Source organism: Dermochelys coriacea, chromosome 2, assembly GCF_009764565.3.
Source record: "Dermochelys coriacea isolate rDerCor1 chromosome 2, rDerCor1.pri.v4, whole genome shotgun sequence".
NCBI classification, from domain to species: domain Eukaryota; kingdom Metazoa; phylum Chordata; order Testudines; family Dermochelyidae; genus Dermochelys; species Dermochelys coriacea.
In genome coordinates, this window is record NC_050069.1 from 148,026,570 (window position 1) to 148,052,510 (window position 25,941).

Below are 25,941 nucleotides of genomic sequence, written 5' to 3' on the forward strand. Positions count from 1 at the left end.
TGGAAGAACAGGTTAAGGACTATTTAGAAAAGCTGGACTTGCAGAAGTCCATACATCTGAGGGTGCTGATGTGATTGCAGAGCAATTGGCCATTATCTCTGAAAACTCGTGGTGATTGGGAGAGATGCTGGACAATTGGAAAAAGGCAAATACAGTGCCCATCTTTAAAATAAGGGAAGAAGGAGAATCCGGGGAACTACAGCTGGTTAGCCTCACCTCAGTCCCTGGAAAAAACATGGAGCAGGTCCTCAAGGAATCACTTCTGAAGCACTTAGAGGAAAGTGATCAGGAACAGTCAGCATGGATTCACCAAGGGCAAGTCATGCCTGACCAATCTGATTGCTTTGTATGATGAGATAACTGGCTCTGTGGATATGGGAAAAGCAGTGGATGTGATATACCTTGATTTTAGCAACACTTTTGATACGGTCTCCCACAGTATTCTTGCCAGCAAGTTAAAGAATGGATTATAAGATGGATAGAAAGCTGCTTAGATCATCTGGCACAACAGGTAGTGATCAATGGCTTGATATCTAGTTGGCAGCCGGTATCAAGTGGAGTGCCCCAGGGTTCGGTCCTGGGGCCATTTTTGTTCAATATCTTCAAGGATCTGGACAATGGGATGGATTCACAGATGATACTAAGCTGGGAGGAGAGGTAGATACACTAGAGGGCCCAGAGTGACCTAGACAAGTTGGAGGATTGGGCCAAAAGAAATCTGATGAGGTTCAACAAGGACAAGTTTAGAGTCCTGTACTTAAGATGGAAGAATCCTATGCACTGCTACAGGTTGGGGACCTACTGGCTAAGTGGCAATTCTGCAGAAAAGGACCTGGGGATTACAGTGGACGAGAAGTTGGATATGAGTCAACAGTGTGCCCTTGTTGCCAAGAAGGCTAATAGCATTTTGTATAAGTAGGAGCATTGCCAGCAGATCGAGGGATGTGATCATTCCCCTCTATTCAGTATTGGTGAGGCCTCATCTGGAGTACTGTGTCCAATTTTGGGCCCCACACTACAAGAAGGATGTGGAAAAATTTGAAAGAGTCTAATGGGATATTTGGCTGCATTAGTAGGAGCATTGCCAGCAGATCGAGGGAAGTGATTATTCCCCTCTATTTGACAGTGGTGAGGCGACATCTGGAGTATTGCATCCAATTTTGGGGTCCCACTACAGAAAGGAAGTGGACAAATTGGAGATTAGGGGGCTGAGGCACATGATTTATGGGGAGAGGCTGTGGGAACTGGGTTTATTTAGTCTGCAGAAAAGATGAGTGAAGGGGGATTTTATAGCAGCCTTCAACTACCTGAAGAGGGATTCAAAAGAGGATGGAGCTTGGCTGTTCTCGGTGGTGGCAGACGACAGAACAAGAAGCAATGGTCTCAAGTTGCAGTGGGGGAGGTTTAGGTTGGATATTAGGAAAACCTATTTCACTAGGAGGGTGGTGAAGCACTGGAATGTTTTACCTAGGGAGGTGATGGAATCAACATCCTTAGAGGATTTTAAGGCCCAGCTTGACAAAGCCCTGGCTGGGATGATTTAGCAGTGGTTGGTCCTGCTTTGAGCAAGGGATTGGACTAGATGACCTCCTGAGGTCTCTTCCAACCCCAATCTTATATGGTTCTATGAGTATGAGACTCCAGAGGGCACCAGAGCCGGCCGTATGGGTACTGCTAAGGCAAAAAATTCTGACAACAGTGCATGTAGGCATGCACAAACCTAGAATGGAATGGACATGAGTAACATATCTCAAAGAGCAACAGTTTTTCTTTGAGTACTTGCTCATGTCGATTGCAATTAGATGTGTCCATGCCATGTGCACAGTACCTGGAAGTGTTTTCCCCTCGTGGTTCCCACTGAGTAGGTTCGGTTCAGGCGCTCCCTGGAGTTGCGCCTCCATGGCGCCATATACAGGGTCCTGCCAACCCACTATCACTTGAGTTCTTTCCACCTGTTAACTGGAACGCTCATCTTCTCTTGCTTCGGCAAACCTTCTTCCTAGTGGTCTTCCAGACTGTGCTCTGTAAATAGTTAAATCAGTTAGTTCAATCATTGTATAGTTAGAATCCCAGTAAGGAATTGTTCTAGGGGTTACCCCCCATTTTCCCTACCCTCTCCCCGGTACCAGGGTATGCCTCGATCTCCAGGGTTTAAACCCTGTGCGGCTTGTAACAAGCCTATGCCCAGGAGTGACACTCACTCTTCCTGCTTGAAGTGTCTGGGTAAATCACATCAGAAGGACTGTTGCAAGATCTGTAGGGGATTCTGCCCCAGGACTCAAAAAGAAAGAGACCCAACAGTTAAAAATCCTTTTGAGGGCGGCCACCCTCTGTCCCCACTCGGAACCAAGTTTGGCTGAACTGATGCCTAGTACCTGAACATCTGTGTGCAGTGCTCCAGCATCGACATGGGAAACTTCGGAGCCAAGAAAGGACTCTGATAGAGAAATTTGGCACCGGCAGGGCTCCCTGCACAGGGGCTCCCCACCACTCCGCAAGAATAAGAATCCAGACTCACCCACACAGAGACTGGGATTGAAAGACTCAAGCACAGTGAGACCTGCATTGGGCCACTCAAGTACTGCACCACCTAGCCCAGCACCATTGACTCCTGCTCTACCAAGGGATCAGTAGAGTCTGGCTCCGCAGGACTCCCCTACCCAGGAGAGTCACGGAGAGGCTTTGGAGGCACCCTCCACACAGGAGACCTTCAAGGTGGAACACAAGTGGAGTTGTGTGTGAGCCTGATAAGATCAACTTTCGATAACCTTGGCCTTCTACTGAATGTGCAGAAATCAACCCTGTCCCCCACTCAGAGGATAGAGTTCATAGGGGCAGTGTTGGACTCAAGACAGGCGAGTGTGTTCCTACCAGAGTCACGGTTTCAGACCCTTTACAACATCATACAAGGTATCGGACGATTTCATACCACCATGGCAAGGAATTGCCTGAAGCTCCTCGGCCATATGGCCGCCTGTATTTATGCAGTGCAACATGCCAGACTGAGGCTCTGACCCTTCAGGCATGGCTAGCATCAGTGTATCGACCAAACCAGGACAGTCTAGACAACTTAGTCACTCTTTCCCAACTGGTTCTCAAGTCTCTCCTATGGTGGCTCAACCTGCAAGCTCTGTGTGCAGGGATTCCCATCTCCAGACCTCAACCACCTCTTTTCCTGGTCACGGACACATCAGCGATGGGGTGAGGAGCACATCTGAGGGAGCTCAGGACTCGGCCTCTGGTCCCAAGCAGAGCTCTCACTTCACATCCATGTCAAGTAGCTGAGGGCAGTCCGTCTGGCATGCCAGACCTTCCAAACTCACCTGGAGGGGAGATGTGTATCAGTCGTGACAGACAATACAACAGCAATGTTTTATATAAACAGACAGGGGGAGCTCCTCTCCCCTGTGCCAGGAAGCTCTCAAACTGTGGGACTTTTGCATGGCCCACTCGATACACTTGGAGGCATCTTATCTCCCTGGAACTCAGAACGAGTTGGCAGATAATCTCAGCAGGCCCTTTCACAGCCACGAGTGGTCCATCCGCCCAGACATCATGAACACCATCTTTCAACAGTGGGGAGCTTCCCAGATAGACTTGTTCATGACAAGAAACAGGAAGTGTCCACAGTTCTGCTCCTTCCTGAATCACAGCCCGGGCTCAATCGTGGATGTGTTCCTTCTCCTTTGGAGAGACCATCTCCTTTATACACTTCCACCCATTCCGCTCGTTCACAAGGTGCTACTCAAGGTTCGGAGGGACGAAGCCTCTGTGATATTGGTAGTTTCAGCCTGGCCACGTCGGCACTGGTACACGTCTCTTCTGGAGCTGTCAGTAGAAACTCCTATGATTAGATGTTTGGCTGTGTGTGTGTGTGTGTGTGTGTGTGTGTGTTTTCCCTTTGTGTGCCGTCTCAGCCCTGCGCAGACAGCTGGCATGGCAGACCTCAAACAAACCACCCAATGATCACAAAATCCGTTAAGGGATGAAGGCACCAAGCCAGATTTATTGTCGACGAAGCATAGTACTAGTATCCCGCAGGCTCTACCGAACCACTGATACATGTATGCCTGTAACAATGGACAAGCTCAGTGAACAGCAGGACTTTCCATTCCTCCCTAGGCTAGACAAAGATACTCCCTCTGAGATGCATCTTTATACCGTGATACAAGCATATGAGTACTGCTTCTCTGACGTAGTTACAGTAGTTACTGCCTCCTCACTAGTTATCACTCATCATCTTGTACATGTTGGTTTGATCAAAACATCTCTATTATGTACTGTCATCCTTGACCTTATATTTTAGGAGGGGTCAATGTGTTCCTATTATCTTTGGGCAATGTTTTTATACCATCTTTGATATCGGGATGTTCTGGTACCACTTGATATCTGGAAATGTTTGCGTGAGTACTCTGTGACTAGCACTTCTTAGGAATGTGTATTCCTGCAATATCAGCCCTGTTCTTGCCAGATTGTGTGAGCAGGTCCTGCCTCATACCAGGCCTCTGATACAAGGGCTTATGTCTCATGCTCTCTTCCTACTACAGTTGCGATCACTGTACCGCTGCTCCCGGACCTGATAACCCAGGACCATAGCCGTCTTCAGCATCCCAACCTCAAATCTCTCCACCTCATGGCTTAGAAGCTCCATGCCTAAATCCGATGGAGCTTGCTTGCTCTGATCCAGTGAGGGAAGTCCTCCTTGGCAATAGGAAACGGTCTACTAGGGCTACCTACCAAGCCAAATGGAAGAGATTCACGATTTGGTCATCACAGAGACACACATCTTCTATGCCCTTGTCAGTACCTCATATCTTGGATTATCTTCTGCAGTTGAAGCAACAGGGGCTCTCTATGTCATCAATAAAAGTCCACTTGGCTGCCATTTCTGCCTTTCACTCAGGCACATCTGGCCGACAGGCTGTCACCAACCCAATAGTTGGACACTTTCTTAAGGGACTTGACAGGCTATACGACAACCAATCCCAGACTGGGACCTTAACCTTGTTCTTTCCAGCAGGGTTCCCAAGCTTAAGGTCCTAACATCTGAACCTACTTACTATAAGGACAAGATTCAGCTTCCTCCTGAAGGTTCACAAAAAGAAAAGGAGTACTTGTGGCACCTTAGAGACTAACAAATTTATTAGAGCATAAGCTTTCGTGAGCTACAGCTCACTTGATCAGATGCATTTGGTGGGAAAAAAAAAACACTCCTGAAGGTTGTCTCCCAGTTTCATGTTAATCAGGACATTTTTCTTCCCGTTTTTTTATCCCAAGATGCACGCAAATATCTGGGAGCAAAAACTCCACTCTTTGGATGTTCGCCGGGCGTTAGCTTTCTATATCAATCAGACAAAGCTGTTTTGAAAATCTAAGCAACTACTTGTCATAGTAGTAGACAGAACGAAGGGGCGCCCAGTCTCTTCCTAAAGAATTTCATCATGAATCACATCCTGTATCTGGACATGTTACAGTCTGGCTAAAGTACCTGCCCCATTGCTGACAGTGCACTCCATGAGGGTGAAGGCATTCCTTGCCCAGGTTCCAACTGAAGAAATTTTCAGGGCTGCAACATAGTCATCAATCCACACTTTTACCTCTCACTATACCATTACCCAGCAGGCTAGGGACAATGCGGCCTTCGGCAGAGCGGTGCTTCAGTTAGTGAATCCATGAGCTCCAACCCCACCTCCAAGTTCCTGCTTGGGTATCACCTAATTGGAATCTACATGAGCAAGCACTCGAAAAAGAAAAAATGATTACCTACCTTTCATAACTATTGTTCTTCGAGATGTATTGCTCATGTCCATTCCAAGACCCACCCACCTATCCCTCTGTCGGAGCAATGCCAGCTAGAAGGAATTGAAGGACCCTCTATATAGCTCTATGGAGCGCTCTAGGAGCACCTGAACCAACCCTAGTGGAAAAACCTTCCAGGTACTGTGCACACAGCACACACACACCTAATTAGAATGGACAGGAGCAACATCTCAAAGAGCAATAGTTATGAAAGGTAGGTAACTGTTTTTCTGCTTCGCTTCTAATTTGCCTGGAGTATTGAGAACACAAGAGTGACAGTCTCCCTGCTCTCAGTTCATGTGTCCACAGGCACAGCAACACCTGGCATCTGTGAGGAGCAAGTTCATGGAAAGTCCTGCTCAGCTTTATATCCTTGGGCTGGAGCATGCTCGTGGTAGATGCAATCTTCAGAGAATATAGACTCTGGGAAGTCTCTACTGACCATATGCAAAGTGCCATTTTCAAATGCATATAACTTGGTGAAATATGGGTGGATTTTCATGGTGAAAGCAAAAGGCACATCTTGGGCAGCAAGGCAACTCTCTCTGCCAAATTTCAGTTCCATGCTCCAATAGATGGAGGCACTGGAATTGCTCAACTAAACAGTTGTAAGAATTTTTTAACATGGACAAAATATTTTTCCCTAAACTGATTCTGAGAAATGACTGAACAGTTTTGGCTGAAATAAAAAAACAAAAATAAAAACCTGGGTTACATACCCACTGTGGAAAATTTCAGCCCCAACGGTTAGTTTGACAAAGTTTATAAGCAATTGAATCCAATGTCTTGTAATGGTAAGTGGTGGGTAGCCTTAACTATAGGTGACACTACCAGCTCATCTATAATAAATGCATGATCTCTTAAATGAATACTGTTATACTACTTTAGCTTAAAGCTATATGTCTAGTCTCCATTGACTCTGGACTGAGATCTTTATATACTAATTTGCTACAGTTGCAGGCTGGAAGTGAAGCAAGATTTATGCAGAGTATCCATGCATGACATAACTAGCCCAGGAGTAAAGAAATTTACCATAGGAGAGGTATACTGTTGTTTGACAAATCAATGACAACTATATTCGCTACTCTCTCTTCTGAAGTAAAGATTTTTGTCTTGGACAATGACCAGTGCATACTGTAGATAGTGCAGCTTTGTGAAGGCAGTACATTTGCTCGCTGTTCCTAGTTTGCTCAAGGTCATGTTCCTGAAGGTACTTAGCAGAGCTGCTAGACCATGCATAGTACTGACCTGTGAATCGGACCTTAGAAGATGGCCATCCATACAAGGATAATTACATTTTCCTTTCACTTAAAGGGAGGGATAACAAGATCTTTGTGAAATACCTGTACAAGAATCTGAGTCTTTGTGGTAAAAAAAAGTTTCCTGCTGTAGCAGAAGATGAAGGATACAGGAGGATATAGGATGAGTTGAAGAGGATTATAAGGGAAAATAGGAATGGAAAGAACTTGCAGCCAGAGGGAACAGGGGAGAGACTGGAGAATAGCACCATCACCAGGAAAAGGCAGGTCTATGTGATCAGGGACTCTTTATTGAGAAAAATAGACAGGCCTGTAACTAGAGCTGATCCAGAGAATAGAAGAGTGTGCTGTCTTCCAGGTGCTAAGATACGGGATGTAGACCTGAGGTTGAAAAGGATCCTAAAGGGAGCGGGAAAGAATCCCCTAATTATCCTTCATGTAGGAACAAATGATATGGCTAGATTCTCGCTGAAAAGTATTAAGGGAGACTGTGCTAGGCTGGGGAAGACGCTTAAGGAAATCGAGGCTCAGGTGATCTTTAGTGGGATCCTGCCTGTTCCTGGAGAAGGGCAACAAAGGTGTGACAAGATTATGACTGTCAACAGATGGCTTAGGCAGTGGTGCTATAAGGAGGGCTTTGGGATGTATGGCCACTGGGAGGCATTCATGGACAGAGAACAGTTCTCTTGGGATGGACTTCATCTGCGTGGGGAAGGAAATAGACTTCTAGGATGGAGGCTGGCACAACTGATAAAGAGAGCTTTAAACTAGGAATTTGGGGGAGATGGTTGGGAGATGTCCAGGTAATCTCCATGACGGATTTTAGCATTGAGAGAGAAGAAGACGAAGTAAGAAAGGATACAGCCATGGGTAGGAGAATGTATATAAGGAGCAAGGACAGTGTGGATACCAGTCTAATAGGTTATACTGGCTGTAGAATGACTGTGCCTAATAGGGTACAAAATGTGAGCGAGGCCAAACAGCAAAAATTAAGATGTTTATACACCAATGCGAGGAGCCTAGGTAACAAAATGGAGGAACTAGAGCTACTAGTGCAGGAAGTGAAACCAGATATAGGGATAACAGAAACATGGTGGAATAGTAGTCATGACTGGACTACAGGTATTGAAGGGTATGTGCTGTTTAGGAAAGACAGAAATAAAGGTAAAGGTGGTGGAGTAGCATTGTATATCAATGATAAGGTAGAATGTAAAGAAATAAGTGATGCAATGGATAAGACAGAGTCGGTCTGGGCAAAAATTACATGGGGAAGATAATTAGTAGAGCCTCTCCTATGATAGTGCTTGGGGTGTGCTATAGACCGCTGGGATCTAATTTGGATATGGATAGAGCCCTTTTTAATGTTTTTAATAAAGTAAATACTAATGGAAACTGCGTGATCATGGGAGACTTTAACTTCCCAGATATAGACTGGAGGACCAGTGCTAGTAATAATAATAGGGCTCAGATTTTCCTAGATGCGATAGCTAATGGATTCCTTCATCAAGTAGTTGCTGAATTGACTAGAGCGGATGCCATTTTAGATTTGGTTTTGGTGAGTAGTGAGAACCTCATAGAAGAAATGGTTGTAGGGGACAATCTTGGCTCAAGTGATCATGAGCTAATTCAGTTCAAACTGAACGGAAGGATTAACAAAAATAAATCTGCAACTAGGGTTTTTGATTTCAAAAGGGCTGACTTTCAAAAATTAAGGAAATTAGTTAGGGAAGTGGATTGGACTGAAGAATTTATGGATCTAAAGATAGAGGAGGCCTGGGATTACTTTAAATCAAAGCTGCAGAAGCTATCAGAAGCCTGTATCCCAAGAAAGGGGAAAAAATTGATAGGCAGGAGTTGTAGACCAAGCTGGATGAGCAAGCATCTTAGAGAGGTGATTAAGAAGAAGCAGAAAGCATGCAGGGAGTGGAAGATGGGAGGGATCAGCAAGGAAAGCTACCTTATTGAGGTCAGAACATGTAGGGATAAAGGGAGACAGGCTAAAAGTCAAGTAGAGTTGGACCTTGTAAAGGGAATTAAAACCAACAGTAAAAGGTTCTATAGCCATATAAATAAGAAGAAAACAAAGAAAGAAGAAGTGGGGCCACTAAGCACTGAGGATGGAGTGGAGGTTAAAGATAATCTAGGCATGGCCCAATATCTAAACAAATGCTTTGCCTCAGTCTTTAATGAGGCTAAAGAGGATCTTAGGGATAATGGTAGCATGACAAATGGGAATGAGGATATGGAGTTAGATATTACCATATCTGAGGTAGAAGCGAAACTCAAACAGCTTAATGGGACTAAATCGGGGGGCCCAGATAATCTTCATCCAAGAATATTAAAGGAATTGGCACCTGAAATTGCAAGCCCATTAGCAAGAATTTTTAATGAATCTGTAAACTCAGGAGTTGTACCGAATGATTGGAGAATTGCTAATATAGTTCCTATTTTTAAGAAAGGGAAAAAAAGTGATCTGGGTAACTACAGGCCAGTTAGTTTGACATCTGTAGTATGCAAGATCCTGGAAAAAATTTTGAAAGAGAAATTAGTTAAGGACATGGAAGTCAATGGTAAATGGGACAAAATACAGCATGGTTTTACAAAAGGTAGATCGTGCCAAGCCAACCTGATCTCCTTCTTTGAGAAAGTAACAGATTTTTTTCGACAAAGGAAACGCAGTGGATGTAATTTACCTAGATTTCAGTAAGGTGTTTGATACATGGGGAATTATTAGTTAAATTGGATAAGATGGGGATCAATATGAAAATTGAAAGGTGGATAAGGAATTGGTTAAAGGGGAGACTACAACGGGTCCTACTGAAAGGCGAACTGTCAGGCTGGAGGGAGGTTACCAGTGGAGTTCTTCAAGGATCAGTTTGGGGACCAATCCTATTTAATCTTTTTATTACTGACCTTGGCACAAAAAGTGGGAGTGTGCTAATAAAGTTTGTAGATGATACAAAGCTGGGAGATATTGCCAATTCAGAGAAGGATCGGAATATTATACAGGAGAATCTGGATGACCTTGAGAAGGAGGGGGAGAAGAGGAGAAGGACCTTGGAGTATTGGTTGATCATAGGATGACTATGAGCTGCCAATGTGATATGGCTGTGAAAAAAGCTAATGCGGTTTTGGGATGCATCAGGAGAGATATTTCCAGTAGGGATAAGGAGGTTTTAGTACCGTTATACAAGGCACTAGTGAGACCTCACCTGAAATACTGTGTGCAGTTCTGATCTCCCATGTTTAAAAAGGATGAATTCAAACTGGAGCAGTACAGAGAAAGGCTACTAGGATGATCCGAGGAATGGAAAACTTGACTTATGAAAGGAGACTTAAGGAGCTTGGCTTGTTTAGCCTAACTAAGAGAAGGTTGAGGGGAGATATGATTGCTCTCTATAAATATATCAGAGGGATATATATCGGAGAGGGAGAGGAATTATTGAAGCTCAGTACCAGTGTGGACACAAGAACAAATGGGTATAAACTGGCCACCAGGAAGTTTAGACTTGAAATTAGACGAAGGTTTCTAACCATGAGAGGAGTGAAGTTTTGGAATAGCCTTCCAAGGGAAGCAGTGGGGGCAAAAATCTATTTGGCTTTAAGATTCTACTCGATAAGTTTACGGAGGAGATGGTATGATGGGATAACATGATTTTGGTAATTAATTGATCTTTAAATATTCAGGGTAAATAGGTCTAATCCCCTGAGATGGGATATTAGATGGATGGGATCTGAGTTACTACAGAAAATTCTTTCCTGGGTATCTGGCTGGTGAATCCTGCCCATATGCTCAGGGTTTAGCTGATTGCCATATTTGGGGTCAGAAAGGAATTTTCCTCCAGGGCAGATTGGAAGAGGCCCTGGAGGTTTTTCGCCTTCCTCTATAGCATGGGGCACGGGTTACTTGAAGGACGATTCTCTGCTCCTTGAAGTCTTTAAACCACAATTTGAGGACTTCAATAGCTCAGACATAGGTGAGGTTTTTCGTAGGAGTCGGTGGGTGAGATTCTGTGGTCTGCGTTGTGCAGGAGGTCGGACTAGATGATCAGAATGGTCCCTTCTGACCTTAGTATCTATGAAGTATCCATGGAGACTCTCTTTGATCATATCTTCAGTAGATCTCCAGGAGGTTTATCTTCACATTCTGAAGTCCTGGGAGAGCAATGCAGTAATGATGGATTTCACTATTTCAATCTGGAATATTAATCCCTTTATATGCTATTAGAGATTTAGAATGGCCTGCATGTGATCTTTTCTCTTTGTTCCACAAAGAATCTTATGCACTTTCCAAAATATCTCTCTCTACAGAACTGGCTTTGTTGTTGTGATGTGTAGGAGATCGACTATTTCATCCTTCATCTTCTGTTGTGTCAAAGGATTTTGGTGCTGACAATATTGTTTTAGTTTATTTTAACTTTAGGGAAAGAATAAACTTGTTCTGGATTCAGTGAGTGAATTCTATAGAATATCCTTTTTCTGATCTTCTCAAGTATCCATTTTCTTGAGGTGACTGACTATCAAGAGAGAGTGGTGCTGGGGAAGATCTCCACTGATTTGGGAAATGAAAACTCAAAGTCGAGAGGCTTTGGGTGTTGGATGTTTTTCCAGAGAAACTCAGCCTTGATTTTTCAACTTTCAGAAATCAGCCTCTTCCTAATGCATAATTGCTACACTAGCTTCTGGAGGAGCAGCAGCAGCTTCAAAAGGAAAAACCTACTGAAGCAAGGTTGTCTGAAGATTCTCTGACTGGAATGAGAAAGGGGATATTTCCCTTGTTCACAGCCTCAGTGACTATTTTGTTTATATACTACCCAAAGATTTTACTCATAGAATATGTGGAAGGGTGTCAGCCTGCAAGTCCAGTTTCTGCAGGTGGAGCTGCAGTAGCTCCCGGGCAACTACATTAGAATTTTGAACATTCAGTAAATCTTAAGAGTCAGGTGAAGCATAAATCCCAAAAGAAGCAGCTAGAGAAATCCAGTTTCAAGTAGGTATTTTTTTTTCTCTTTTTTTTTTTTCCTGTATGCTCCCAATTGAGAATCACTTTACAAAATAAGAGGTCACAGCCAACACTCCCAGGGCTAAGGCCCCTGTATCGAACTTTTGTCTGATTAATTCTTTTATATGTGGGTTTGGCAGGACGGTATGATTGTGCTCCTTTAGGCTCAACCTTAGACTGGATGATTAAGTCCTTTTGGTCCTTTGTGTGCAAGCAGGATTCCTGAATCTTACTCACATCCTCATAAAACCAGACAGGGAAGAAAGAATTAGACAGCTCTTCTGCAACTTAACAAGAAGTTTTATTTTCTACAACACACACAAACCTACAAAGTTAAATTCCCATCTGTGCTAAATTCTGGGAAGTTTAGTTGAGAGCCTGAGGTATCTTTCTCATTTAAACTTTTCTTCCTTTCTTTAAAAGATATTTCAGAGAAGAACATTTTGTGAGGGGTTTTAAGACTTCAGGGGGAACCTTAATGGCAAGAGGATAGCCTGATTTACAGATGGTATAGACATTTTGCTGTCCCTTTAAGAACCACCTTCCTTGGCCAGGGGGATTTTGAACTCTCAATGATATCTGAGTTACTCATATTTTGTCAAACATGATAGTTCTTTGAACTGACCAAGACTTCATTTCCAAGGTCACCATCATCTTCCTCCTATAATAGAAAGTGGTGTTGTCACTCTGGTAGTCACTAAGGCAGGGGTAGTCAATAGGCGGACTGCAGGAAAAATGTGGACCACCAGAAACTTTTGAACAGACCCCAAAATCTTTTCATTTACTTATCATCATTGTTAGGGTTTTTTTTATTGTTTTCTGTGGAGTCTGGACCTTGACCAAGAAATTTGGACATTGACAAAAAATAATTGACTGCACCTGTTCTAAGGTAGTGGAAGAGCATAAGTTGGATGTGAAAAGGCTGTCAGGGGGGGTAAAGGTGTTTGTGTATATGCAAGGCATTCAAAGCTCCTTCCAATACTGCTTACTCTGTGGAAGGAGCAGCAATTTCATGGGTGAGGAAGTCTGTAAGGGCCATTATATGGTCTTTCATCCACACTTTCTCAAAATAGTATAATCAACATCCTTTCCTCTGCTGATGCATTTAGTAGAAGTCTGTTATGGAACATGGTGCCTCCCAGTGTCTTAATTTTTTTTTTTACATAGCTGAGTTGTATCCTCCCCTCCTTCCCTAAGGATGATTAACTGCTTTCTGCATGCCTCTGTGAAAACTGGCATATGAAGGAAATGAAGAAGGGAAAATTCTCTTATCTGAGCATTTTTTTTCTAGGACCCTCCATCTCAGATAGTCTGACAGTGGCTCTCCATTGTGGAGATTGTCGGACATAAAGAGTGGCAAGAGAGAAAATTCTCAAATTAGACAAAATTTTTCCCTTTCAAATTTATTTTAAAATTGGCATGCCATATTAACTTCAATTTTTCTTCAGAAATTCACTTTTTGTGATTCACTATAAACATGAGAAATTTCAGGAAGAAAATCAGTGTTGTTTTTTCTTCACAGAAAGTTAGATATTGGTGGTCAGGGTGATCAAGACCAGGATTAGAATGGAAATTGTCTCAAACTTTTACTTATAGAGTTGATACTGTTTCATTAGTGTTTGTGTAATGCTTTTCTTCCTAAAATGTTTCCAAAGTGTGGTGTTGACTGTATTTTCAGGGTTTGTTATTCACAATTAAAATACAGTGTTATGAGGGTTGAAATGTGACAGTTGTTTTACATTTTTTTTAACAGAGATATGAAGAATTTTTTTTCACAAATGAAACTGTAGGGATATTACTTAGGTAGATACTGACATTTGACCAGAAAGTGGGTTAACTTCTTTACTTTTCTGAAAAGTGCCATGGGGTATTTAAGTGACTCTGGTAAGAGTCTTAGTTTTACATCACGTTTTAAAGTTGACAGCTCCAGTAGCATGTATTCAATAGCATGCCATCTGCCGCATCTCCCACACCACTTTCTGTACACCTGGGTTTCCTTTGATATCTTCAATCAAAGCATAAACCAGGCTTCATCCAACTTAGCTTTAGAATGTAATTATGCAACCTTGTCAATTGATGCATTACATTTTTACCAAGATGCAACATAAATGTGTATGGTGTAAAATCTACAAAAATGATGGTTTCCCTGACATCTTTCATTCCTCGGCTTTTCTGCATGCATTCCTTCTTTGCATCTGTCTCTCTTGGTGTTTTCTCTACAAAGGGTAGTTAGGAGTGGAGTCCTGTTCTTGTGTAGCTTAGAGTCTTGCATGTCAGCCATCACTTCCCACTCCCACAAATGCCTCTAACTCTTCTGCTGGTGTATGTCCCTTACTATCCCAGCTGGCCACACACATTAAAAAGTCTTCCCTTTTCCACACTCCATAACCTTAAAGTAGTGGTATGGAGTATAATGTTAGGCTCCTTGAACTTACTTATTTCTCTGGTGTCTCACCTGGACTACTAGTCTGTAGTTCCATGCTATTTGACAAGTGGTCTTTTTGCATATGAATTAAGTAAAATCTAATTTTTTTTTCTTCCAGAATAGCTGCTATATCCATAGCCACTAAACTAACAGACCTGCAACTTGGAGACTCAGTGGAAATTAGTAGGCTGATTACCAAAAAAGAAATGAAGCAAACAAGGTAATCATGAAGAATCAAGCATGGGAGGGATTCTAGCAATCTATAAATGTTAAACTGAAATGTGTATGTCCTGAACTACTACTACTTTCTACAGAGGGCTGGTCACCTCTCCCCATACTGTGCTGCCCAGTGCAGTAGTCTGGGAACTGACCTTGTTCTTGAAGACAAAGGCAAAAAAAGCATTGAGTACATTAGCTTTTTCTATTTAGAAAAGCTGGATGAGCACAAGTCCATGGGGCCAGATGCACTGCATCCAAGGGTGCTAAAGGAGTTGGCGGATGTGATTGCAGAGCCATTCGCCATTACCTTTCAAAACTCATGGCAATCGGGGGAGGTCCCGGATGACTGGGAAAAGGCTAATGTAGTGCCAATCTTTAAAAATGGGAAGGAGGAGGATCCGGGGAACTACAGGCCAGTCAGCCTCACCTCAGTCCCTGGAAAAATCATGGAGCAGGTCCTCAAGGAATCAATTTTGAAGAAATTTCAAGGAGAGGAAAGTGATCAGGAACAGTCAGCATGGATTCACCAAGGGCAAGTCATGCCTGACCAACCTAATTCCCTTTTATGATGAGATAACTGATTCTGTGGATGAGGGGAAAGCAGTGGACGTGTTGTTCCTTGACTTCAGCAAAGCTTTTGATATGGTCTCCTACAGTATTCTTGCCAGCAAGTTAAAGAAGTATGGGCTGGATGAATGGACTATAAGGTGGATAGAAAGCTGGCTAGATCATCGGACCTAACAGGTAGTGATCAATGGCTCCATGTCTAGTTGGCAGCCGGTATCAAGCAGAGTGGCCCCAAGGGTCAGTCCTTGGGCTGTTTTTGTTCAATATTTTCATTAATGATCTGGAGGATGGTGTGGATTGGACCCTCAGCAAGTTTGCAGATGATACTAAACTGGGAGGAGAGGTAGATATGCTAGAGGGTAGGGATAGGATACAGAGGGACGTAGACAAGTTAGAGGATTGGGCTAAAAGAAATCTGATGAGGTTCAACAAGGACAAGTGCAGAGTCCTGCACTTAGGACAGAAGAATCCCATGCACCGCTACAGACTAGGGACCGAATGGCTAGGCAGCAGTTCTGCAGAAAAGAACCTAGGGATTACAGTGGATGAGAAGCTGGATATAAGTCAACAGTGTGCCCTTGTTGCCAAGAAGGCTAATAGCATTTTGTATAAGTAGGAGCATTGCCAGCAGATCAAGGGATGTGATCATTCCCCTCTATTCGGCATTGATGAGGCCTCATCTGGAGTACTGTGTCCAATTTTGGGCCCCACGCTACAAGAAGGATGTGGAAAAATTTGAAAGAGTCCAGCAGAGGGCAACAAAAATGATTAAGGGACTGGAACACATGATTTATGAGGAGAGGCTGAGGGAACTGGGATTATTTAGTCTGCAGAAGAGAAGAATGAGGGGGGATTTGATAGCTGCTTCCAACTACCTGAAAGGGGGTTCCAAAGAGGATCTAGACTGTTCTCAGTGGTAGCAGATGACAGAACAAGGAGTAATGGTCTCAAGTTGCAGTGGGGGAGATTTAGGTTGGATATTAGGAAAAACTTTTTCACTAGGAGGGTAGTGAAGCACTGGAATGGGTTACCTAGGAGGTGGTGGAATCTCCTTCCTTAGAGGTTTTTAAGGTTAGGCTTGACAAAGCCCTGGCTGGGATGATTTAGTTGGGGATTGGTCCTGCTTTGAGCAGGGGGTTGGATAGATGACCTCCTGAGGTCCCTTCCAACCCTGATATTCTATGATTTTTGTGTTGCTGAAAAAATGTGCGGCATTGTGAGTAAAGTCCCAAATAAAATCAGGAAAACTTCTAAAAGCCGGTCTGTATTTAACAATACTGGTATTATAGGATTCTCATTCAGTTTTCATAAGAATTTTCAAATCTTTTTTTGTAAGATTTGTTTGTTTTTGGGAGGGGGTTTACTATATAGAATGATTTCCCTACTTTATTGAATGCAGGCATGCTGCTGTCCGAATTGTATTTCAGATATGGAACAAGGATGTGTGCTCCTGAAAATTACAAATTTAACATTTCCTGTGTTGTTTTTTTAACCCAGACAGATAACTTTGTGGTCATCTCAAAACTGGGTTTGTCACTTACAGTCATTAAAAAACAAGCCTAAGAGCACCACAAAAAAAAAAGTCAGAATTTTTTTGCAGCCCAGGGCTACTAAGTGTCAGGCAATTTACCTCACATGCCCCCTCACCACAGCTTATTTGTACTCTCACCTATCTGGCCAGGGTGTAGGGATTGCTTAAATTGTTTCTCAGCTGTGGTACCAGCTGAGCCGCAGGGAGGCAGCCTGTCTGCTGTTTTTTTGCACAGTGAGCAGATTTTTACTGCAGCTTTGTCTGCTGACTCTTGGATTTTGACAGTCTCACTTCTGAGGCTCTCCTCTTTTGAGGAAGTCAGACAGATAGTAAAGGCTCCTTGTTATGATTCCAAGGAGGCTGGAACTGTAAATACCTTGGAAACAGAAGGGGCCCGAGTGCCATAGAGCAAGTTGCTATCGCTGGCACCAAGACACAAGCTGGTGCTCACATTGTTGCCTCTGGTTTTGCAGTGGAAGGCATTCCCCAGTATGGAAGTATACTTTGGTGCATTTATTGAACTCCCTACTGTTGCAAGGTTTGCCTCAATCTCTTACCACAGCATAGGTTCTCAGATTAGTTCCTTACCTTTAACCACCAGTCTTGATTGATTAGTGATGATCCAAATGAGTCCTTTGTTTCACAGGAGGAAATTTCAGTTCACCCCAAAACCAAAGCCTATAGTTTCATTAGTTCTGAAAATTCACATACAACACCGAATGTGTGGGTTGTCCACACCTCTGACTCCTGTTCCAAAGCATCTCAACCTTTGAACAAAAAAATCCACTTGGTTCCTCCCTCTGAATCCAGGTATTTGATGTGATTTTCATCTCCTTACCCTTACCCACTGTAAGAGCTTTTCCCCCTGCCTTACCCTTATGGAGTTGGACCTCAAGGGAGTGTCTTGCCAGCATGGACCCTCCTTCATAGGAACCCCAGACTAACTACTCTGTTATGAAAAAAGAAAAGGAGTACTTGTGGCACCTTGGAGACTAACAAATTTATTTGAGCATAAGCTTTTGTGAGCCTCAACCAATGCCACTTCTGTGAATGCAAAATTTCTGAACCACAATCACTGAAAGAACCCTAGAGCAATTATACCTCCAGCACCGACAGTTCATAAATAAACCATAGTAGGTTCAGCTCCAGTGGTATCAAGAATAACATCAGTCATGGTTTCATCAGCACCTCAGCTAGAGAACACAGGATCTTTCTGTTTAGATAACAAGCTGGAGCAGTGCCTGTAGGCCAGAATCCTCAGAATTCCTTCTCTTCTCCCAAGGATATCATGATAGAGTACTCCAGTTTCTCCCTTAGAAGATTTCAAATAGTTTCAAGATATTCTGACTCTTAATAGCAGAAGCATAAGGTATTGAGTAATCTGCAGTCCAAGAAAAACTCCTCATCAGGACCACATTCTCTCACATTTTATCCTAAACTTTTTCATCTTCAAGAGATCAGATTGCACCATTTGAATGTTAAAGAGCAATCAAATTGTATCTGAACAGGACTAAACCTTTTCAAAAATCAGATATTTGTCTTCTCTGCTGGAAAGAGCGCACTCAAAGTACTGGGACAACCCTCTCCAGATTAGTCTGTTTATACAAAAGGTAAAAACTGTCTAGTCAAAGAATATTTTACAAGATCTCTCTGCTTCTTGGGCACAAACCAGCTGGTAATCTCTACGTACAAAGCAATACAAAGTATATGTAACGGCTTCTTCAGATGCTGCACTTGGTCACTGGGTCCTCCACTCTGCTATTCTCCCTTGAAATCTCATTTCCTTCTTTCTTTTCCCTCCCTAACCCTTTCTTTTTTTTTTTTCTTGGATGAACTGCTTGCTAATTCTCATCAGTCTCCAAAAAAAATTTTCTGTATGTGAGAACAAACAACTTGATCTTACTGCAAATGTGTCCTCTCAGAACTGAAGAAACTTCTGGTTTGGATTATTCCCACATTTGTATATAGTTAACTTTTTGTCTAGTTTATTAGGGCAGTGATTCTCAACCCGTAATCTGCAGACCATTGATGGTCTACAGATGAGCTTTGGGGAGTTCCCTAATTGACTTCTCGGCAATTAACCATAGAAATCTTTGAAGCATTATGGTTTTTATTGAAAAAAATCTGTACAAGTTAACCATCTCATTCTTCTTTTATGTGGAAGAAAGGAAAAGTTAGATATTGTAACAAGTCTTTTGCATGATAGGCCACTGAGCTGCTTTCCCTCAATCCTCTCAGCAGGAGAGTCTGCTTATTATAGAGACAGTGCCTGCTTTGGGTCAGACACTGCTCCTGAGGAAGCTTGCAGCACTGCTGCTTGTCGGTTAGAGAGCCATTGCCTGCTTTGGGTCACTGCTGTTGAGGAAGCACACGCTTTTCTCCTCAAAAAGAAAAGTAGTACTTGTGGCACCTTAGAGACTATCAGCATTGTTGGATACTGTAATCAAAAGAGTAATTATCAGGAAGCTGCTGCTAAAGTTGGCATCTCTCAGATACCACCAGGTAAACTGTTTGTGAAAAGGCAATCTATTGAAACGTGGAAATGCAAATGTGTATGTGAATCAAAAACAAAACAGATGGAAAGAGTAAGACATGATGTGACTTTGTCGATACCTTGAAGAACTCTGGAACTACATGGCTGCACAAGTAATAATCGTCAATTATATAATCAATTACCTCTTTCAACAAATTGATCATACTGAGCAGTGACCGCTGTTGTAAACCCCAATATATCAGGGTTGGTTTGGTTGGGAGTGATAAATAATGAAGAGGAAAGGTCACTGATTCAAAGCAATCTGGATTTGCTTGATAAACTGAGCACAAGCGAACAATATGGATTTTCATATGGCTAAATGTATATATCTAGCAATGAAGATATATGGCATACTTATGAGATGGGGAACTCTATCCTGGGAAGTAGTGACTCTGAAAAAGATTTGGGGATTATGGTGGATAATCAGTTAAATGTGAGCTCCTAGTGTGATGCTATGGCCAAAAAAATTAATGAATAATCCTGGGATGAATAAACTGGGGAATCTTGAGTAGGAGTAGAGAGGTTAATTTATCTCTATATTTGGCATTGGTGTGACCACTGCTGCAATACTGTATCCAGTATGTCTACAGTTCAAGAATGATGATGATAAATTGAAGAGGGTTCAGAGACAAGCTAAGACATCTGCTACCAGAGTTCATCTTCCTTCTTGCTTCATCAGTCACAGATCTTCTGTAAACCCCCAATGTGACCTGTGAGAAAGAAGCCATTGATAGTGTGGTCTGGATCCATCAGTTTCGGAGGGTGGATCATCAAAACAAAGTCCCAGATCTAAACCTTCAGAGGTAATGATACAGGGATAGAATAGCTAACTTTCTCATCCATAGTCCCAACCCAAATACTAGGTTAATACTAATACAAATACTAGGACCATTTAAACCAGTAACTACCTGCCAGAGACCTTTGGTGACTATCAAATCATGAGCTGATTCATGAAGCTCATTATCTGTATGAATGTTGAAATCTTGACAACATCCGGACTCTGCAGCACAGCAAGGCCATCTGTTCACCAATGTTAGTCCTATTCTCATTTTATGCCTGCTCTTACATATGAGATTGACCAGTTTAATTTTGCAGAGAGACACACAATGCTCTTTAGTCTGATCTCCTATATGTCCTAGGCCATAGAATTTCACAGTTACCTATGAACTGAGTCCAAGTAATCCCAAGTAATACCCAAGTAATCTTTAGGTTGAATGTAGGTAGCACAGACTGAGATGCACAATAGCTGCGCTCTATTCCTAGCTCTGTCACAGACTTCCTATGTGGATAGGACTCTGTCATAGGCTTTGCAGAAGCATGCCCTTAAAAAATACACACAAGGGGGATGAATGAAGATTCCATAGTCAACTTTAATTCTAGCATTTCTTAGATTTTGAGCCCCTTAACTTTGCAACCTTAATCTTCTTTTAGCATTGAGAGAGAGAGAGAGTGAGTGTGTGTGTGTGTGTGTGTGTGTGTGTGTGTGTTTAAATGTAAAAGTTCATTTAGATTAGAAGGAAGGAACTAATTGTTTAGGACCTGATTCAATATACATTGAAGTCAAGGGAAACTTTTCCATTGCTTTCAGTGGATGTTGACTCAGACCCTTTAACTGCTTGTAATTGTGTGAATGTAACCAAATAATCTTGCCATAAAAACATGATTGATTTTATTGGGTCATTATAGAATCATCTATCAGGGTTGGAAGGGACCTAAGGAGGTCATCAAGTCGAAATCCCTGCTCAAAGCAGGACCAATCCCCAGTTTTTGCCCCAGATCCCTAAATGGCCCCCGCAAGGATTGAGCTCACAACCCTGGGTTTAGCAGGCCAGTTCTCAAACCACTGAGCTGTCTCCCCCCCTTGAAAGCTTACTTAAAAGCATGCAGAAATGTTTTAGTGTTGTTTTTTTCTTCTTTGATAATCCAGGTTGCAGTGTAATGAAGAGTGTTTTGCCCTTGAAAGGAACAGGTGGGTTGGTATGCTTTTTCACAAAAGTATTAACTTGATGTATCTAAACTGTATGAAAAAGATCATTTTTCCATGTGAAAGAGAGAACTGATAAAATGTCAAGATCATCCCCATAACATTCTGTACTAGATGATCAATAAACTATTAATTTTAGAAACATGTTCTAAAATCTTACACCTTTCCCATCAAAAATCTTCTCAGATTATTTCTAATTTAATGAAATAGCTCCAAATATATCAACTAGAAAGTTTTCTGCAAAAAGCTGTTTATCTGTAGCATTGGTCCCTCTCTGTAATGGAATCAGTTGATCATTGAAAAGCCATCTTTACATTTAAAATTTTGTTTTCTAAATTGCAGACGCTTTGCTGAAGCTCTCCATATCCGTGATAATTCTGACCCTTTTAATATCCGTTCTTCTGGATCAAAGTACAGTGATAATTTAAAAGAAGATGCAAGGTATATGTTGGAATACATGATTACAACGTTGTTATTTTGCACCCCATAGCTGTCACTGTATTTTAAGGTTTTATTACATAGGCTGACATAACTATGTATATTTATTCAGTTAACCCTTGTAATTTGTTATGGGGTTGCCCTTGTCATACCACAGTTAACATGGAAGCTTTGCTCAAACTTAAGAAACAATGCTTGAAAGTGCTTTAAAATCCATGACTCGGATATACAAACAGGTACTTAGTAGAGTTGACAAAAGCACATGAAGAAGTTAGTTTGCCTCCTTTTGAGGTCACTGCTATGGGGTGGGGAGCTGACAATGGACATGCTCCATACATGCCACACGTGCCCATTGCTGTGACTGGGGCAGGGAACTTAGACTGGGCATCTCTCACTACCTGCCACAGCCACAGTGCTGAGAGTGGTGGAGGAGTGAGGTCAATCATTGAGATCATAGAATCTTAGAAGATCAGGGTTGGAAGGAACCTCAGGAGGTCATCTAGTCCAACCCCCTGCTCAAAGCAGGACCAACCCCAACTAAATCAAGATGAATGGGGCAGTTCTCACCTCTCAGAGCTGTTGTTTCACGCTGAATTAATCCACATGGTGTGTTGTGATTCATCTGAGATGAATGTGCTGTTTCCCTCCAAAAGGAGCCCTAGACTCTACGTCCAGATTTGGGTAGGAACTGTAGCACTCGAGTTCTCCTTTCTCTTCTTGCTTCTAGCTCACTCCTCATAGCCGCTGTACTGTTCTGTTCCTAGTAGGGGCATGGAGGGGCCAGGAAGAGGGCAGAACTGATAGCTGAGTGGAGCAGGGAGCCAGGGAGCCCCATTCTGTGCCACCCTTCCTTTCTATGAAGCTGCCCCTTGATTGTGTCCCTCACTATCACTGTTAGTTTTTTTTTAAATGGGAAAAAACTTGTGAATGCAGTATTAAGGTTACCTATCACTGCCTTGTATCCTTCTAGCATGTAAAGGATTGCTAAACTTCTGAAAACCAGGAATTAGAGTTAAGGTACTGTCTCCCACACTACACCCACACACAACCTTAACACTGCCCTATGTCAATGGATTCAAGTGATAGTTTACAAAAAAAAAAATTTAAATTATGATTTTTTTAAATTTTTTGATTTACTTTTAAAAAATCAAACATTTATTTACATTATTAGTTCTTTCTACCCATTTTATAGTCTTAAATTGTGTTTTATACTTGTTTCTTTAGTTTTCTAATTGTTCATAGCATTTCAGATTTTACATAAGAATTTTTTTTCATAGAATTATAGAATATCAGGGTTGGAAGGGACTTCAGGAGGTCATCTAGTCCAACCCCCTGCTTAAAGCAGGACCAATCCCCAATTTTTGCCCCAGATTCCTAAATGGCCCCTTCAAGGATTGAACTCGCATCCCTGGGTTTAGTAGGCCAATGCTCAAACCACTGAGCTATCCCTCCCGATGCTCATCTATTCTAAAAAACACAAGTCCAGGGCCTCATTAACACCCTTGCTGTGAGAACAATACAAAAGAGACACAAAACTGACAAGCAGTAGCACCTGCCATATTTCCAATCAATATCCCTTCAAATATATTGAATTTCCAAAAGTCAAGAATGCTTCATCTAGGCTACAGCCATTCATCAGGGGTTGTACCTTCAGATCATTTGGACTTAAGTTCATAAGTCACATAAATGCTTTTGAAAATCTCTCTGAGAAACCTCAAATATGGGGTTAGGAGCCTAAATTTAGGCCCCTCTTTTTGAAAAAGTTGGACTATGTATATAGAAAACTTGCACTTTAACAAAGTTATAGTGTGAAAGTCTGTTTAGCTTTTCATTGTTAACACTGATGCATTCATGAAGTTTTTCAGCAGTTAATTAACCTAAGCGTGCAGAAAAAAATGGAAGTTTACAAAACCAGTTTTATTTCTTAACCTCCATTTGAACTAAAATGTCCTCATCTTACTTACAAAGCTGTTTTGCAAGACAATCCCCCCTACCAAACAGACAGAAGATAGGAGAAGGGAAAAGGAAAAGAGACTAAATTGTCTTTTTGGTTCAGAGGAAGGTGAATATGATTGTTGAGAGTTCCAAGATGGAGTTGTGGACCTCTCTTTGTATAGACAAGATCTCTTGATCTATTTGAGGTCAGTTTGGAAAAGCTGGAGTGGGTGTCCAGGACCATTGCTGGACAAAGTACCCTCTCACAGTGATAGGTGCCAGTGTCTGATCAGACAAAATCAAATCTAGGACCGGTTATGGTATATTGATAAAATCTCAAAAACTTCATTCTCTGTGATTCGTTAGGCTTGATACCAATTACCTGGAGTCTTTTTTTTTTTTAAACAGCCATCCTCTGAGTTTTCCAGTAGCTCTTTTTCCCCAGACAGTCTTAACTCAAAATCAAGGTAACTTCAAGCAATTTTGACACAATCTGAAATATAGCAAAAGTTCAGTTCTTAAACAAAATTCAAACAAGTTTCTAACATTCATCAAGTTCTCCCAACATGATACTGTTTAAATGATTTTCAGTCTTGTTCCATAGTTCCAAACCAATAGCCAATAACACACAGACTTTTAAATATGTTGGTCTTAGAGGCAGGCCAAGTCAGTTGGTCCTATTGTCGTGACTATTTTTCCAATTTTTTAAAATAAAATATAAAATATCTCTTTCAGAAGCAAAGATGCACATTCTTGTTGAGATCCTAATTTATTGCACTTAACCTTCTCTGATTGATTTAAATGGTGATTTTTTTTGTAGACATTAAATATAAATGATGTGCATGTGAATACAATGTATAATCTTGCTCCTCTGGGTGCAATTCTCTTCAGCAGCCTATTAAGTTATTAGGATAGATAGGTTAGTGCTGCCTTTGTTTCCTTGCCTATTTTGGGTTGGAATTTTGTGAATTACTCCACAATGTGCCCTTTCTGAAAATTAGTTCTTGATGTAATAAGTGAGTGGTTTTTTTTTAGTTGCAAGAATGCTTTTTTTTTCTTATTACATTAGTTCAATCCTTTAACATTCAAAGACATCAGTGTGTCTCTCTTTTAAACTGGTAATAATTTGACATCTCCAAAATGTAAATATGTGGGGAAGCAGGGGTTATACACATTATATACACCTTAAGTCTGATCTTGAATAGATTATCACTAAAATCATCAGACCAACTAACTTTTTTCCCTTACCCAATACCTGTTGAGGTCAATGGAAGTCTTTCCATTCACTTGAGTGAGCTTTGGATCATAGACAATCCTTGGGCATTAGATACTTGAAGAGGCTATCTGATCGTATAAACCCTTTATGGAAAATGTCCTATTATTGAGTGTATTGTTTTCCTAACTGTATATGTGCATATGACACAAACATCTGCTTGTAAATTTCATAAAGAAAAATATCAATCCCCCACTGCCTCCCTAATTCCCTGCTGTCTCCCATAATCTCCTTCTGTATTCATTCCATTTGTATTCCCAGTTTTAAATCCCCAAATCAAATACCAAATGACTGATCTGCTTTATTGAATCTCCCCTTGAATACTAGGTATACCTTTTACAGATTAAAAAGTACTTACTCTACCAACTGGACCCCTCCGATCAATTCCTTTTCATGAGATTAGCATGGGACGTTCATTGTTTTGTATTATGCTTTTAAGGAACTACAGTTTGGACTCATTGTCATATCAAGAATCCAAATTTGGCCTATCGGGGGTGTATTGGTGTCCCAAACCCCTTTTTATGTTATGAATATTCCCATTCCCTTTTGTGTACATAATTTTGGGCGGAGAGAACATTTGTATAGTTTTGTGTCTGACTATTACTTGCTATTTGATGTCACACTGTTTGTGATTTGTAGACACCATTGCTGGTTTTGCTGTCTTCCTAATTCCAGAGATACCCCAGAGTTTCCTTGAAAAAAAGAAAATTACTTACCGTAATTCTTGTTCTTAGAAGATATATTGGTTACTAAAAAGAAAAGGAGTACCTGTGGCACCTTAGAGACTGACAAATTTATTTGAGCATAAGCTTTCGTGAGCTACAGCTCACTTCATCGGATGCATTCGGTGGAAAATGCATCTGATGAAGTGAGCTGTAGCTCAGGAAAGCTTATGCTCAAATAAATTTGTTAGTCTCTAAGGTGCCACAAGTACTCCTTTTCTTTTTGCGAATACAGACTAACACGGCTGCTACTC

The 25,941-nt window shown here is 41.7% G+C and overlaps 1 protein-coding gene and 1 long non-coding RNA gene across 6 annotated transcripts in view; both read left to right on the forward strand.

Moving 5' to 3' along the window:
* The window catches only part of NFX1 (nuclear transcription factor, X-box binding 1), a 226,272-nt gene that overhangs the window by 166,447 nt on the left and 33,884 nt on the right, over nucleotides 1–25,941 (forward strand). For all 5 annotated transcript variants that reach the window (XM_043508487.1, XM_043508490.1, XM_038392949.2 and 2 more), the window contains 3 exons: nucleotides 14,604–14,705; nucleotides 21,263–21,304; nucleotides 21,662–21,760. In XM_043508487.1, coding sequence (XP_043364422.1) covers nucleotides 14,604–14,705; nucleotides 21,263–21,304; nucleotides 21,662–21,760 — 243 coding nt within the window. The remainder of the gene's footprint in view (nucleotides 1–14,603; nucleotides 14,706–21,262; nucleotides 21,305–21,661; nucleotides 21,761–25,941) is intronic.
* LOC122458835 lies at nucleotides 21,769–24,085 on the forward strand. The gene is made up of 2 exons (XR_006279116.1): nucleotides 21,769–22,251; nucleotides 23,072–24,085. It is a non-coding gene; the product is annotated as an uncharacterized LOC122458835 (long non-coding RNA).